The sequence below is a fragment of the Prorops nasuta genome, unplaced genomic scaffold (assembly GCF_024137725.1).
Source record: "Prorops nasuta isolate Cenicafe-Biocafe unplaced genomic scaffold, Cenicafe_Pnas_1.2 PNAS00011, whole genome shotgun sequence".
Classification (NCBI taxonomy): domain Eukaryota; kingdom Metazoa; phylum Arthropoda; class Insecta; order Hymenoptera; family Bethylidae; genus Prorops; species Prorops nasuta.
This window is the reverse complement of record NW_027116808.1, coordinates 3,436,947-3,454,099: the sequence shown is the minus strand read 5'-3', so window position 1 is coordinate 3,454,099 and position 17,153 is coordinate 3,436,947. Positions and strand designations below refer to the sequence as shown.

Below are 17,153 nucleotides of genomic sequence, written 5' to 3'. Positions count from 1 at the left end.
GATTGAGTTGAATGTGTGTGTGCTACAGCTGCTGTGCATCCTGTGCATTGCTGTGCACTACTCACACTGACTCACACTACTGTGCACTGAGCAGTTGCGGATCCCCTGCATCCCCAGCTTTAAATGATCAGGTGTGGTCAACAAACCAGGGGGTGGAAATTCCTCTGCATGATAGGTAAGTATTAAGTATCCAGGAAGTAAGAAATTTTATTTATATAATCAATGTAGCACTATAAGACCGTAATGAAAATAACTTGTATTTGATGCTATTAAAAATAACAATCATGCGGGCTAGCTGTCTAGTCGTGTCTTTTTACTTTTAAATTGTTTGTATTCCGAAAAGTGAAGAAATTAAGGCAAATAAGAAAATATTTTTTTTTCATTTTACTGCTAAAAGTTATAATTATAACTAAAACAAAATATATATAACGTTTCATAGAGGTTTATTTCACTTAATTATACATATATACAATTTATTATATTTAAAAAAACGTTAAGACTGCATAATAGCAGAAAAGTTATAATTAGTCCCTTTGTAAGGATTCGAACATTTACTTAACTTTATTTATTGGCACAAATAGAACAGAAATGGTTAATTTAATTTCAAAGTAACAGCACTTTTAATGTATTAATGAAAAAATTGCATTCTCTGCTACCAAAATTAGCTAGAAAAACTAGAATTATTAGGAATTAAGCTAAGTTTCAAAAATATCATCCTTAACAAAATAATTTTATTAAAACTTACTATCTATCTAAATAATGTCTTGAAAAGTGATCTATTTAATTATAAAAATAATACAGATTAACATAAATTGAGTTGTATGAGTTTCTGTTAAATATAACAGAATATAGTGTAAAAATAATATCATATGCATTTATTTCTGAAAATATATCTAAATTAAAGTACATTTGTAAAAATAAGTTTTTATATTTATATGTACAAGTATAATTACATATAAGTCATTTTGTAATAAAAGATTTTTTCAATGAAATGATTCAATCAAATTTTTCAAGATAAAATTCACCATTTGAATATTATTGTTTTTTCAACAAAGACCACTGAACCCTATTTTTTAATCTAACATTTACAGCAGTTTACATCTTTAAATGCAGGTACTTTCAGGTGTTAATTTGCTAAATTAGTACAATCTTTTTTCATATGAAAATAAACCATGGACATTGCCCTCTTGCTGAGCTGAATGTGTTCTCCTTTCAAATCTTAATTCCCCTTTATACATCATAGTTCTTAAATCATTAACAGATCTAGCTCCAATATCCTGACAGCCATGTTTAATACCACAGAGCAGGTAAGGCAAGAACTTAAGAACTGTTCCTTTATCAATAATAGATCCACTAACACCTTGTGCAACTTTCATTTTGTCCATTTCATTGTGGAAATATCTATCCATAGCTGAACCCTTGGCATCCTTCCTGTTCATTGCTTCTAAAGATCCCATGCCCCTATATTTCTTTAGACGGACACCATCACTAAAGAAATATTCTCCTGGAGCCTCTGATGTCCCAGCTAGCAAAGATCCCATCATCACCGTACTGGCACCTAAACTCAATCCTTTAATGATATGACCTATAGTTTGAATGCCTCCATCTGCAATAACTGGCACACCAAATCTTCGTGCATATTCTGCAACTTTATAGACAGCAGTTGCTTGTGGTCTGCCTACTGCCATTACTTCTTGTGTAATGCAAATGGAACCTGACCCCATTCCAACACGCAATCCATCTGCACCTGCATCAATGAGATTTTTTGCTTGCAAATTTGTTACAACATTGCCAGCTATAACTTGTAGGTCTGGATAGTTTGCCTTAATGTATTTGATAATGTCAATTTGATATTTAGAATTGCCTTGGGATGAATCAATAATTACTACATCAACACCAGCTGCAGCAAGTAATTTTAATCTCTCTTGATCATTTTGCCTAGTTCCAATTGCAGCTCCAACTAGTAATTGCTTATTCTCATCTTTGCTAGCATTTGGATAACTACGATTTTTCTTTAAGTCTGTTTTTGCCATCAGGGACACTAGTTCGCCCTTGTCATTAATTATAGGAAGTTTACCTTTTTTAGATTTCTCTAAGATCACATTTGCTTCTTGTAACGTTACTCCTGATGAAGCAGTAACTAGATTCTCAAGTTTGGTCATTATAGCCTCTAATTTAGTGGAAGATTCATATAAAGAATCTTCAAGAAAACCAATATCTCTTGATGTAACAATACCTAATAATTTTCCACCTACTTTTCCTGTATCTGTAATAGGTACCCCACAGAAGCCATGCTCATCTTTTACATTTAAGATATCACGAAGACTATGATTTGGTGATAATACTACTGGGTCTCTAATAAATCCATGCTTATATTTTTTCACCTAGAAATAAAAATAAACATTAATCATATTACCAATAATAGACAAATGCAAAAATTTATTTATTTATAAATAATTAAAAGGAGAACTAAATGCAATATAAAAATTTAGTTGTTTACTAGCAAATAAACTTTTGAAAGATAAAGCCAAGAAAAATATTAATAATTATTTAATATGCTATAAAAGTAGCATATTAATTTTATCAGCAGCATTCTGTTAAATTATTTTAAAAACTGATAAATATAGGAAGAGACTAACTTGACGAGTGAAGAAAATTGGGGGTACAATACAAAGACTTTTACGTTAAAATATTAATGAACAAAATGTCATAATCATTAGGGAAATCGGTAATAGTGCGATGGCTTTCGAAGGGAAGATACATTTACCATCTAAAAATAAATGATACGGAACAGTATACCTTATGAACTTCGTTAGCTTGGTATTCTGGGGTGCAATTGTGATGAATTATTCCGATACCGCCACACAGTGCCATAGCAATAGCCATATCGGATTCTGTAACGGTGTCCATTGGAGAAGACACTAAAGGTGTTTTCAGATTGAGCTTCTTCGTCAATGGAGAAACAAGATCAACTTCGTCAGCGGTGAAGTCGATGAAACCAGGTAAAATAATAAAATCATCATATGTTAGTCCATCTCCATTTGATAACAATTGTGAGGCCGAAAGACCATCTTCCAGTGGCATTTCTGCCAGTTTTGCATTACCACTAAGATAGTCTGCCATGGTATGTAAATGATTTGTTAATTGTGAAAGTAACGTGAACAACTTTGATAAGTATCTTGACAACGTGGTGTTTGATTCGTCTGGACGAACCTAGAAACACGTGCGGGCACTGAAAACAACCACGCGGAAGCCGCCAGGCAAACTGAGTACTGAGTAAACTGACCGAGACCGAGATCAACAACACAACTTCACTTCAAAGCTTATTGTACTATACTATTGGCTTGGCTATACATACATGTCATACATATGTATGTACACAATGGGTGCGTTCATGGAGACGCTATTAGCGCTAAGCACTATTTGGCGCTACTGCGCATAAAATAATGTCTGAAATATATGCGCAGTAGTGTTCGTAGTGTTGATACTTGGGCTGCGTTCGTTTATGTACTGCCAGTACTGAAAACCTATATTTTACGTGACATAAATTGTAGAATTTTAGTACTCGCAGTTAATAAACGAACGCAGTCTTGATAGCGTCTCCTCGAACGCACCCTATACTAGATGTCGCTTTTTATGAATATTAGAAACGCGGAGCTTCTGATTCTTCTGAATGGCGCGAACCATGAGAAATGCCGATAGTGCCGATACGCAAGTCGCGAAATACCTTATGACTGCTTATGTATGACCAGTCACCTACGAAGTAATGTCATTTCTGGATTTTTAATTATAACTATTGTAAGTTTGTATACGTAATTATTTTAAGATATAAACAAAGATTTGTTAAAATTTACATGATCAATGCTTTTAATAGACTAAAAAACGGCGTACTAGTCATTGAAACACAAACTAATTTTTAACATAACCTCTTAAAAATTACTTTCTATAATAATTAAAAGATTTTTTTAACATATCCTTTCGTATTTAAACATTTATATAAGATCTATAAATGTTTCACAGAAAGAACGTAGGGAAGAATATCTATTTATATTAATGTATTTTTAGTAAACTGAGCTTTTTTAATTTAAAAATAAAGTTGTGTGAAATGATTATTGACTCAACAATGTTTTTTTCAGACTATTGTTTATTGAAATGACATTAACAGAAATGGATCCTCTAAAGATACATCTGGACTCTCTAGAAATGGCTGGGAAAATGGTGGATAAGCACATTACCGCAGACAGTAATTTTCCATCTTTAATTCAGTTAATGAGATACAGTGTTCAAGGTTTGTACCAAATTAATCACTCTACTTCATATTATTTCACTGTTTTGTTATCATTGATTTTTTTATTTAGGATCCCCAACAGTGAGTGGGCTAGATGATCATGATTATCCTAATATAAATGGTTCTATAATTACTTCAACCAATATAAATCAAATTAGAATGCATAGTAAAATTCCTTTACCATCAGAAGTTATGGAGCATTTTGGTCATATGCAATGTCATTGTATGATGGGCTTATTCACAGAGATTTCAAAAGCTTGGCTCACAATTGACAGTGATATTTATGTATGGTCTTATGAAAATGAATCAGATGTTGCATATTTTGATGGACTTAATGAAACTATAATCAGTGTTGGCTTGATTAAACCTAAACCAGGCATATTTCAAAGTTTTGTAAAATATTTATTAATTCTTACTACCACTGTAGAAATTACTATTCTTGGAGTCATGATAAGTGATAACCCAGATGATACAGCTGGTGAAATGCAATTGGTTCCAGAGCCAATATTTACAGTCATGACTGATGGCATTGCAGTTACAACAATCGCAAATACATCCAGTGGAAGAGTTTTTCTAGGTGGTAGAGATGGATCACTTTTTGAAATATATTATCAGGCAGAGAGTAGCTGGTTTGGAAAAAGGTGTAAAAAAATTAATCATTCAGAAGGGCCTTTGTCATTTTTAGTACCCTCTTTTGTTACTATGGCTTTATCAGAGGAAGAGGCAATTATACAAATATCAGTTGATGATTCTCGTAATATTTTATACACTCTTGGAGATAAAGGTACAATTACAGTGTGGGATATTGAAAATGGTGGAGCCTCAAAAGTAACTTCTCTGTCACAGTCATCTTTAGTACAACATACTGTACACATTGTAAAGACACTCGATAGTAACAATTTTAGGCCTCTAGTAAGCATCTCTATAATCACAGAAATTGAGTCAATGCACTTGAATTTGGTAGCAATAGCGGCCACTGGAACTCGTTTTTACTTTACCTGTACACCTGTATCAAGTCCCATGAGTAGACCTCAAGGGTTACAATTGGTACACGTTAGATTACCACCAGGATATGCTGCTAATGCACCAGTAATGAGGCCTAGAAAGGTACAAATGGCTCATTACAAGAAAGGATCATTGATATTGGTATGCGGTGGAGACACTGAAACAGCCTGGTGTATGAGCAATGATGCATTCCCATTCACCAATTATTTGGCAGAAACTCAGAGTATTTTACCCTTGGATAGCCCAGCCTGGGCTATGGCTGAAATTCCAGGGGAATCTGTGATACAAATTGAGAAACAAGGTAATAGTCAGGGTGAGCCACCATTACTGGTCAGACAACATATGGAACCACCAAGAAAGTTCATATTCCTCACCGCTCAAGGTGCGATTATTCTCGTTCAAGTACGTCCCGTTGATATTCTTCGGCAGCTGTTGTTGGATCAACGTGGACCAGATACGGAGCTGGTTCGTGCTTATTTCCAGTCACAGTCCCCAGAGCAAGCGTGTGCAACATGTTTAATTCTGGCCACTTTGGAAAGTTCGCAAAACGCACAATTGTCGGAATGGGCCACGAGAGCATTTTTCCTTTACGGAGGTCAACGAATGGCAACGATAGCCCCAGTTATCGAGGCACACAGTCCATTCTCAGGTGCAAGGAACGTTGACCTTAGAACTTCCACTCCAAGGTTTCAAGGTCTCGACATAAGATCAGAATCCTTCAGACCACATGCTCAGGTAGGACTGAATACTGATGTCAGCATGCAACTGTATTCTGCCAAACATGGAGGCCTCTACCTATATGTTGGAAGATTGCTAAGGCCAATCTGGAGTATGCGCTGCATCAAACATGAAACTACGCAAAACAAATGTCAAAGTACTATTCCTACCAGTCAAATATCTTGGATTTTGGGACATCTGCAGGCTTTAAGATCTTTTCTCAACAAAAACACTCACATATCGAAACCATTCAACGCAAGCAGAACTGTAAATGATGGATTCGACACTACCATAGTTAGTCACTATCATGCTCAAGAACCAATGGTCGAAGAAAGAAACTCGCTAAATGCTCTAAAAATTTTTATTACTCACGCCTGCGAGGTTCTAGGTTTATGGAAGATCTTATGTGAAAACCAATTAAACGACATTGTCAATCGTCTGTCCAAGGATCAGATTGCTCAGTTTACTACAGCTACTTTTAGAGATTTAATCCTAATAGGTCATGAAATATCATCATTACTAATTATTTATCTTATTGACAGCTACCTCGGTGATAACGCTTCCGTGGACGCCATTAGCACAAAACTAAGAGAAGTTTGTCCGAATCTTTATCGTACAGAGGACGCAGTTTGTTCCAAGGCTAATGAAATTATTCTGAAAGCAAAAAATTGTACAAATCAAGAAGAAAAGGAGATGCATCTGCAGTCCGCCCTGAAACTGTGCAAGGAAGTGGCACCTAGATTGAATTTGACTGCTGTTTGTCAGCAGTTTGTAGCATGCCAATTTTATAAAGGTGTCCTCGAGCTGTGTCTTTGCTGTGCAGAGAGGGTGGATCCTAATAATGCAGCATTGCATTATTATCAAAATAACGCAGCCTTGCATTACTACCAGAATAACGAGCCAATGGAGGATGAGGAGGGTCACACTGCCTACATGAAAAGATTAACGATATACAAGGAGTTTACAGCGATGCTGGATCATCTTTACAATCAAAGTATTTCGAATCCTTTGACGCCAAGTATACCAAACAAACCTGGTCCACCACAGCACAATCTCATTACTGCAACGACTCCCGCCAAGGTTATTTATTATGAGCTAGTAAACGATGCTCTTCATTCTCCATGCGAGACATTCCACTCAGCCATTTATAATTGGATGATCGATAAAAGGCTCCATGGAGAACTTATAGAACTCGCAGCACCTTCCCTGGAAGTCTACTTGAAGCGTGTCAACGCATCAGAGTTCCACGAATTGCTATGGCAATTTTATGAAAGAAACAAGAATCATGCTGCCGCAGCCAAGGAGCTTGATGCACTAGCTGCAACGCCAGATCCAAAGATCCCATTGTCACAGAGAGTTGAGTATCTGGCACGTGCTGTGGTATGCATGCGAAGTGATCAGGCTGGATATGCTCCTTTTCTAGGAATTTTCCTTCGAGAACTAGAGGATAAGCTGGAAGTAGCTAGAATTCAACAGCAGATACTCGATACTATTTCCAACGAGCAGAATAGTTTCGGTAGGCGATTGTTGAACGACGCTACCATTAAGGATGCCCAGCTTAGATTGAATTCGTCCCTCCTGGATATCACTAAATTGTACGAGGAATTTGCGGAGCCACTTCAACTCTGGGAATGCAAATTAGCCATTATTCACTGTTCCGGTCATCAAGATGCTATGCTTATTCAAGGGATTTGGGCTCATATAATAGAAGATGAGCTTAAGAATGCCAATGCACCATCTGCGGACGATAAAATGACGATACTCGTGAGCAAAATTAAACATCTGGGCCAGGAATACTCAGGAACACCCCACTGCTTTCCAATAGATTTCTTAATCAAGCAATTGGAATTAATCGCGTGTAGACTACGAGTTACCAATCAAAGTATTATCGATGGTCTTTTGCAATTAGGTATCTCCTTAGAAGATCTTCTTGATCTGTATGACAAAATGATCGGTGGGAACACGCGAATCTGGCTCAACGAAGGAAACGAATTCCACTTGATAGAGTCCACGGCCAATTTAGTTAATCACTTTATCAATAAGTCTAATGTCACTAACATTTATGTGAAAAGAAAAATTATAATCAAGTGCCAAGACGTAATTTCCAAATGTCTAACTACCTTGTTTGTTAAATCGAACGATAAAGAGCTAATTAGTAAAATGAAGTCTATTCAAAATAGCTTGAATCGAATGTGAGATTTTGTAAGTAAGGAACAATCAGGACAAAATAATTGTGTATGTATAATGTCAAGCTGTATTATATATGTTTTGACAGAAAAGGTGAATGTTAAATTAAGATTAAAAAATACTATTACTTTATTATATTTATACGTTAGTATTTCGATATTTTCCAATAAAGAAGTTTTAACAAAGATGCTGTTATTCTTTCCTGGTAAATAAATTGTCACTTTAGTGTTGGGAAGTGTTTTAAAATTTTCCATGTTTATATTTTGATTTATTAGTTCTCGTACGATGATATTTTTGCACAATTTTGCATGTTCTATATATGGCTATATGCTCAATGCTGTAGTAAAGTCGGGCAGTACAATTGGCAACGCTGCATCGGTCCTGTTTTTTATGATATGGCTTTTGTGCATCAGATGGTAAATGGCGGGAAGCCGGTACCCCTACTCTGCCTATTACAATTTCTTAACAACAGGTAATAGAAGTTAAAGTAGAGATATCGATTTCCCTCCAACTACCAACATTGGTGTATGTATGTACTTACCATATTACGTGACGCATGTGCATTCAAAATTTCACACTTGCGCGCGTTCTACTCTTTTCAAAGTACCGCAAAATGTTAGAGCATAGCAGTGGTTTTTCATTTGTGTCTTGAAATTTTTTCCAAAAACGGTAGAAATACCATTCATTTTGTACATTCCATGGTGAACTCTTTGAAAAAATTGTCTAAAATATAGAATATAAACTGCAAAGCTGCAGAATGTATAATGTAGTAAAAATTATTTGTGATGAGAAGAAATATATACACTGTTTAATTCATCAGTGTTGTTATGTGTTTGAACCCTTGAACCGAAAATATATGTAACAAAAGCTTAAAGTGAATAAATTTTTACGAAAATGATTTAGAAATTATTGATACTATAGAATTTAACAAAATAGCGTAATAAATATAAATCGTGAAAATATTGGCGATAAAAAACTTTTACACTTTACAATTGAAATAAAATGAGTGGTTGAATAGATTTGTTTATTTTAGTTGTATTTTCTACACTCTCTATGCTTATTTATACTGTGAAAACGTGTTTAAAAGATTTAGATAAATAGAAGTTCAAAACATACGGTTATTAAAACGGACAAGCTTTTTGTGACAAACGATACCACGGTCACCTAGCTTCTCATAATAGTAACTACAAAATAAAGATAGCATCGTTTACCAGTTTTAAACCTCTTTATGCTCTCTATTTTAACATTTTCAATTAAATATTAAATTCGCTTATAGTTCATTTGTACCCCTTTTTGTTTAACACGATTAAATTTTTATACTTTGTATTCCTCCTACTTTTTAGGCTAAAATTAACAAAGAAACGATCTGCAAAAGTAACTTCACATGTTTATATGGCAACTGATTTTGATACTAATGTGTTTTACATTCTTTACATACAACAAAAACTTCCTTTTCTATCGAAAAATAAATTAAGTTAGATAAACTACCCAAGGTAGAGAAGAAAGTAGTAGTTAACTTTAAAAATTAGCTGCCGAATTTCCAGCTTCATAAGGCACTAGAATGTTTACAGAATGTGTGATATTACATAAAAATATACTAATGTAAAAAACGGAAATAAGTCACATTCTATGATACAAATTGACAAAAAGTAACTAAATGCTAAATATAATCTACAATAATTTCGAATTTAATTAATGCGAGCGAGTATTCTCACGAATATACTCATTTGTTGGCCCTAAAAAGGGCCGTTTATGGTTTTTTGGTTCTTCCTTTAAAAAAGATTTACTTGGAGCTGGTATATTTGGTGACAGCCTTAGTTCCTTCTGAGACAGCGTGCTTAGCGAGCTCACCTGGGAGCAATAGCCGGACAGCAGTTTGAATTTCCCGAGAGGTAATGGTAGACCTCTTGTTGTAGTGTGCTAATCGCGAAGCTTCTGCTGCGATACGCTCGAAAATATCGTTAACAAAGCTGTTCATGATGCTCATGGCTTTGCTTGAGATTCCAGTATCAGGGTGTACTTGTTTCAATACTTTGTAGATGTAGATTGCGTAGCTTTCCTTCCTCTTCCTTTTCTTCTTCTTGTCAGACTTGCTTATATTCTTCTGTGCCTTTCCGGCCTTCTTCACTGCTTTTCCACTTGCCTTAGGTGGCATGTTGTCAGATGATTCGTCAGTAGTAAGTAGTTAACTGTCCAACGGATTCAACAGATGTGAGGTGCCGCTCACTCGCTTACGCTTATAAAGGAAAACTTGTAGCTACCAGCGCACCAATCACAGTGCAGCTGGCTTAACGCATTCGCTAGTGCGCACCCCAATGGTCAATTTTCGTTCAACCGCCGTACCAATCAGCGACCAAGTTTATTCCTATGCTAGACGATGCTTCGTTTCAGCTTTACTGAATGTTTGCGGGTTTTTGGATGTATTCCTTTACTTTTTTTGCAATGATAAATGCATTTTAGTTTTCATATTATGTCATTTTTTCATAGTATAGATAGTAAAATCTTTCAGCTTAAAAATATCAATAAAAGGAAATTTGTACACACAATAAATAATCATAATTTAAAATTTCAAAGTTATAAAATTCCGGCTTATAAAAGTTCGTAACATTTTTGATCGTGGAATTTATTTTTGTTTATCGTTTCTATTTCTCAATGCTATTTTAATTTTATCTTTGAACTATAATTATAAACAGGATAATACATTTTTTGTTTGTTTGAAATTAATAAAGTTATAATGTGAAATTGTTATCTAGTTTTAAAACTTAAATTATATTTTCGTGATTTTAGTGCTACATGATAATTTTACATTCTGCATTTTGCGGTATTAGCCTGTAGCAAATTTAAGAAGAATGCAATCCTAGTTAATATACCTTATGCATAGATAGCACAACTAAAATGTACTAGTCTAAAGCTTTAAAGTATGTCGTTTATCTCTCTAAATCTTACTGACTGTAAAGAACCAAGAATCATCTCATTAGTTATATATTTCTTATAGGTAGTGTTTAAAATCGGTAGTTTGAAAAATTATTCAACAATATACATAAAATTTAACTCAAGTTTATTCTTTCTGTGTTGCACCTAGACTTCTAAAAAGATCATACGATCATCTCCTACCTTTTAATATTTCAACGATCAAAAATCAGCTGTCAATTAATTTATGCTAAATATTTGTGGTGTTTTGTATTAGCAAATGTACAATAGCAATTTGCGGTCAAAGCAACCTTCGTATAAATACTTTAGTATAATATAAAATATATCATAAAATCTCTCATTTTTTACAGTAATCGACTTCCCGCCTTTTTCACCTTCCTTTGGTGAGATAGACGCCAAGCTAGCTAATAGCTATAAAAAGTGTTTCTGACGTTTAATTTGTCTAATGAACAACGATAGTGGTTTATAGTAAAGGTAGATTATACATTTGATTATTTTTTATATTGTGAAATATTAATAAAAAAATCTCCTTTTACAATAATCAGACTCCCGCCTTTTTCATTTCGCATTGGCCAGATAGACGCCAAACCAGCTAACAGCTACAGATATCTACAGAAATCGTGTGGCGTTTTCATCTGACAGATGATAACAATTGCAATTTGTAGCAAAAGCGGTCTTCCTTTATCTTTCTTATTCTTCCAAAATATATCAAAACGTGTAATTTTTATAAAATTAGCTTTCTCAATCCCTTATGGGTGGTCACTGGTCAGACAAATATTTTTATGCCTGTTAAGCAAAGCTATAACCAGATTGTGGCACACATTTTTATTTGATAAATACACACCAATGATAATTTATAGTAAAAGTAGACTACACTTACATATTCTATTACAATGTAAAATGTACGAAAATGTCTAATTCTGACAATAACTGGCTTTCCGCCTTTTTCATCTCTCATCGGTCAGATAAATGTCATGCAAAGTTACATCTAGTTCGAGGCACATTTATTTGAGAAATGCACATCAATACCAATTTAAAGCAATAGTAGACTACGTTTTAATTGTTTGTTGTATTTATAAATCTTATATTCATAATACATTTCCAAAATGCCTAATTTTTACAACAATCAGCTTAGCATTTCTTTCGTTACAAATCGATCAAATAGACGTTAACTCAGCTGCATTGAGTGTTAATATTTTTAAAGGTTTTCTTACACATACTTCCAACAATAGTCAATTACTTAAAGCAAATTGCTTCTTTGTAGCCGAACAAAGCTTAACAAAGCCAAACAACTTAAAAACAATATCTGCTAATATCGGAGACAGTAAAAAAATTAAAAAATGTCGTATATTTATTAAATAACTGTTTTATTCAAGCAATAGCTTTTCGTCAATCGTACCTAAAAATTAAAAAGAACCTTGTCATTACATGACGTGGGAATGGCCTTAAATGATTGTATATTAGAAAAATTATTAAAAATCATTTACAGATGGAACTTTAAGATATGCAACTCAACATTTAAAATGTCCTAAATTAATTTCCTTCTTTTATGAAATTAAAAATATAACTATATAAAACGATATTTTACGATGATTGACCCTAAATTTCAAAAGTAAATAAGAAGTAAAATAAATACTAATGTAATTGAGAGATAGAGATCGTGGACCCAAGATTTAACATTTATAATATGCATTTGCAGTAAACATTGAAAGGTAGGAAAAAAAATAATGCGATTAAAAATTATCCTTCGTAAGATAAATTTGCGGCCCTAAAAAGGGCCATTTGGTAATGGATGAAAGTATTGTAGTCGAATCAAAACGTTTAAGCTTTTTTCTCGGTTTTCTTAGGGAGAAGTACAGCCTGGATGTTGGGCAATACACCACCCTGAGCGATGGTCACTCCTGAGAGGAGTTTATTCAGTTCCTCGTCATTCCTGATGGCAAGTTGTAAGTGCCTTGGGATGATTCTGGTTTTTTTATTATCACGAGCAGCGTTGCCAGCTAACTCAAGAACTTCAGCCGCCAAATATTCCATAACTGCTGCAAGGTAGACAGGTGCACCAGCTCCCACACGTTCGGCGTAATTTCCTTTGCGTAGAAGTCTGTGGATACGACCAACCGGGAACTGAAGACCAGCCCTGTTGGACCGAGACTTTGCCTTTCCCTTAACTTTTCCTCCTTTACCACGTCCAGACATGTTGAACTATCGTTGGTTAGAGAGAACCTGACTGAAGAACAATCCAATTTGGAATGAGGCTAAGTAACTCGACCACAGCTTATATAGCAAGAAAGTAGTCTACTGCCGCGCCAAACAGAGCGCACTATGCGAGATACTGGCGCGCCATTGGTCGAAGCTGACTCAGCGATCCGAAACGGCAGCTGTACACTAACTATACAATACTGCTTTCTGATTGGTGCGCGTGCAGGCAGTTTTTCTGTTATAAAAGGCAAACTGAACCAGCGTACCCTCATTCTGAAACTCAACTTCAGGAAGTTATCTTTGTGACTACTCGTTGACTCAGTTCTATAACTACCGAAATGCCACCCAAGGCAAGTGGAAAAGCTGTGAAGAAGGCAGGAAAGGCGCAGAAAAATATAAGTAAGACTGATAAGAAGAAGAAAAGGAAGAGGAAGGAAAGCTACGCTATTTACATCTATAAAGTGTTGAAGCAAGTCCATCCTGATACCGGAATCTCCAGTAAAGCAATGAGTATCATGAATAGTTTCGTTAATGATGTCTTTGAACGTATTGCTGCTGAAGCTTCTCGTTTGGCTCATTACAACAAGAGATCTACAATTACATCTCGGGAGATTCAAACTGCAGTCCGTTTGTTACTTCCTGGTGAGCTAGCCAAGCACGCCGTTTCTGAAGGAACGAAGGCTGTGACCAAATACACCAGCTCTAAGTAAATCCTTTTTTAAGGATGATAAAACGGCCCTTTTTAGGGCCAACAAATTTTTTGTATGTTGGAATTTCATTTCGCCAAATAAAATTTGAATACAATTTATTATGGTTCAAAAGAGTAATTGTCCAAGGGCTTAGACTTCAGCGTAGAATTAGGTTTTGTTTGTGATATGTTTTTTGTATTTATGAAATTTATAAGAAAGAATTGTTAAAATTCATGTTTAAATATTCGTAGTCATAAAATGGATTATAGTAGAAGTGCTTTTTCCGGGTTACTTGATCTTCAGGATCAATTATACACGAGCGGTTTTGTTTTTCAATGATGTAGCATTTACGGATATACCGCGAATTGCGTCTAGTTAAAATACTCTGTGATAGCTAGGCATCCTATTGGTTATAATATCTCGATCGTAAATTTTTAGGAGCAGAATCAATGTATAGGTCAGTGTATGTAGTATTAAATTTAGAGCAGTGTGGGAATATCTCCTGGGATTTTTCTTCCCTTGCTATAACCCCCAGACGCATACCAACCAACATAGGGACTATAAGATATAGGAGGAAAATAAATAAATATCGTATGATATCATAACAATGGCTGAAGAGATTCTTTACATACATATGTACGTCAAAAGACGATTCGTTTGCATCAATTCTATTAGTTGTGCTACTAGTGCCATTAATCATAAGGTTGTATTTAAATGTATTTAAATATATAATATATAAGATATGTTTATGTAAGTACTAACAATCTATTAGCATTTGTTTCAATTATTATGTTATCTGATGCTATAGATAAATATAGTTCATTGATATTTCTCTACTTTTTCAGTCGTAATACTTTTGGTCCTAACCTTTTGAAATCTATTAAATTCCCAGTTAACAGTTTATCAACAATGTCTATTAATAAAAAATTATTAGAACAGTCAAGAAATGAATTAAAATCTATGTTTTATGCTGGAATTAAAGCAGTTGCTCCAAAGCTTTTGATAGAAAATAATATAAAAATTCAGGACAATCAATTGCATTTTAAAGATAATACTATCCCCTTAGGTGAAAATGTATATTTGATTGGTTTTGGAAAAGCTGTAATGACCATGGCTATGACTCTTGAGCCTATGCTAGGTGATCGTTTGAAAAAAGGTATTATAAATTGTCCAAAAGTTTCAAGAGATATTTTGTGGGAGACAGAGGATAAATCTAATTTTCCTATGCTACGGTCAACAAAAATAATATACAATGAAGTTGGAAAAAACAATCTACCAGATCAGAGGTCTTGGAGGGCAAGTCATGATATTATTGATTTAGTAGAAAGTATAACCACTAATGATACATTAATAGTTTTGATATCTGGAGGAGGCTCTGCTTGTCTATACATGCCAAGACCTAGAATTGATACTGATGACAAGTTACACATTATTAAGATATTACAAAAGGCTGGAGCTGATATTACAGAGTTAAACACAGTAAGACAGAAATTATCTTTGGTCAAAGGAGGTGGTTTAGCTAGAATGGCATATCCAGCAACTGTAATAACTTTTATATTATCTGATATAGTAGGTGATCCATTAAATTTAATTGCTAGTGGTCCTACTGTGTACAGTCCAAAAGATCCAAAGAGTGTTATTGAAATTATAACAAAATATGGGCTTAATTTGGAGGGGGATTTAAAAGCTGTTTTATATAGTAAAGAAACTTTTAATGATAAAAAATTGATTAATAAAAAGACAAAGCAATTTAAACATGTTACCAATTATCTTCTTGGAAATAATTTAATAGCTATTGAAGCTGCTGCATCAGAAGCTAAACACCTTAAACTTACATCTATAATTTTAGGAAATGATATTTTAGGAAATGTCCATGAAGTAAGTCTGGCTTATGTTTTTATAACAAGCTTGATATGTCAAGCAATGGCTCAAAAAATAGAGAAAGTAGAATTTTATAATAAAGTAAAAGATTTACCTATATTAAAATTATCACCTGAGAAAGTAGATCATATATTCAGTACCATAGATAAAATGCAAGGAGATACTTTGGTTCTTATAGGAGGAGGAGAGCCTACTGTAAAAGTTACTGGTAAAGGTAAAGGAGGCAGAAATCTAGAGCTAGCATTACATTTTTCCTTAGATTGGTTAGCTAAAATTAAAGGAAACCCTTGGTATGCTGAGTATGATGTTCTTATGTTGAGTGCTGGAACTGATGGTCAAGATGGACCAACAGATGCTGCAGGAGCATTTGGTTATCCTGCGGTAGGTCCAATAATCCATAATTCATACAAACAGCTGGAATCACTGTCTAAGAAACAAATTGGTGATATGGAAGCAAAAGAATATGCTGATAGGAAACTTGTGGAAGATGCTATTGCATCAAAATTGAAAGTAGTCTGTAAAAGGCGAGACTTGAGTCTTTTTAAGGAACCACAAACACCAAAACCTGAAGATCTAGACTATGAATTTGATGAAACTTCTGTCACAGGTGATACAGATGATTTGAGTGATAATATTAAGTGGATGCTACTAAAAGTCATGGAAGCTGAAAATTTGCTTCCTGAAAATGCTCTTCAAAATAATAATACCTATAATTTTTACTCTCGTTTCAAAAAAGGAGAAGATTTATTTAAAACTGGATATACAGATACAAATGTTATGGATTTACATTTTATTTCTATTAAAAAACGAAACTGTCCTTGTAGTTTTGACATGAATATAGAGGCACCCATGATGGATGAACATGATCTGTCTATTAGTAATGATACTATTAACAGATACGAAGGTCAAGAAATACATGTGAAGCTTGAGAGAGGCAGAGAAGAGCGAAGAACAACTATGATGAAAAAAGATAAACCAGATGACCGTTTAAACATTACAATTATAGATGATAATTTTGCAGAACCATGCTGCAGTAAAAAACGAAAGTTTCCAGATCACTATAAGAAATAATAATAAAAGAATAAATTAATAAAAAAAAATCAGAAAGATATATATGTATATACACATTTTTATATGACAAAATTAATGTACAAATATAAATACAAATTGTATTAGTTTATAATAACAAGCTTTTTGAATACAATTCATTTTTTATAGACTACCAATATTACATTACATATAATGATAATATATAG

At 34.1% G+C, this 17,153-nt stretch overlaps 6 protein-coding genes across 6 annotated transcripts; 3 read left to right on the top strand and 3 right to left on the bottom strand.

The window, feature by feature from the left end:
* Positions 1–552: 552 nt before the first annotated feature.
* LOC136777411 (inosine-5'-monophosphate dehydrogenase-like) lies at positions 553–3,309 on the bottom strand. Its single transcript, XM_066733671.1, has 2 exons — positions 2,800–3,309; positions 553–2,384 (listed from the first exon to the last, which is right to left on the bottom strand). Exons 1-2 carry the CDS (start codon positions 3,121–3,123, stop codon positions 1,140–1,142), a joined length of 1,569 nt encoding a protein of 522 aa, XP_066589768.1. The 5' UTR covers positions 3,124–3,309; the 3' UTR covers positions 553–1,139.
* A 368-nt stretch (positions 3,310–3,677) lies between these two features.
* Nup154 (nuclear pore complex protein Nup154) lies at positions 3,678–8,469 on the top strand. Its single transcript, XM_066733960.1, has 3 exons — positions 3,678–3,798; positions 4,137–4,288; positions 4,359–8,469. The coding sequence occupies exons 2-3, from the start codon at positions 4,153–4,155 to the stop codon at positions 8,204–8,206; spliced, it is 3,984 nt and encodes a 1,327-aa protein (XP_066590057.1). The 5' UTR covers positions 3,678–3,798; positions 4,137–4,152; the 3' UTR covers positions 8,207–8,469.
* A 1,511-nt stretch (positions 8,470–9,980) lies between these two features.
* Positions 9,981–10,352, bottom strand: LOC136777273 (histone H2B-like). The gene has a single exon (XM_066733441.1). The coding sequence runs from the start codon at positions 10,350–10,352 to the stop codon at positions 9,981–9,983; it is 372 nt and encodes a 123-aa protein (XP_066589538.1).
* A 2,091-nt stretch (positions 10,353–12,443) lies between these two features.
* Positions 12,444–13,350, bottom strand: LOC136777410 (histone H2A). The gene has a single exon (XM_066733670.1). The coding sequence runs from the start codon at positions 13,322–13,324 to the stop codon at positions 12,950–12,952; it is 375 nt and encodes a 124-aa protein (XP_066589767.1). The 5' UTR covers positions 13,325–13,350; the 3' UTR covers positions 12,444–12,949.
* Positions 13,351–13,665: 315 nt separating this feature from the next.
* LOC136777272 (histone H2B-like) lies at positions 13,666–14,037 on the top strand. The gene has a single exon (XM_066733440.1). The coding sequence runs from the start codon at positions 13,666–13,668 to the stop codon at positions 14,035–14,037; it is 372 nt and encodes a 123-aa protein (XP_066589537.1).
* A 1-nt stretch (position 14,038) lies between these two features.
* On the top strand, positions 14,039–16,985 carry LOC136777691 (glycerate kinase). The gene is made up of 2 exons (XM_066734177.1): positions 14,039–14,766; positions 14,862–16,985. The coding sequence occupies exons 1-2, from the start codon at positions 14,759–14,761 to the stop codon at positions 16,966–16,968; spliced, it is 2,115 nt and encodes a 704-aa protein (XP_066590274.1). The 5' UTR covers positions 14,039–14,758; the 3' UTR covers positions 16,969–16,985.
* Positions 16,986–17,153: the final 168 nt, after the last annotated feature.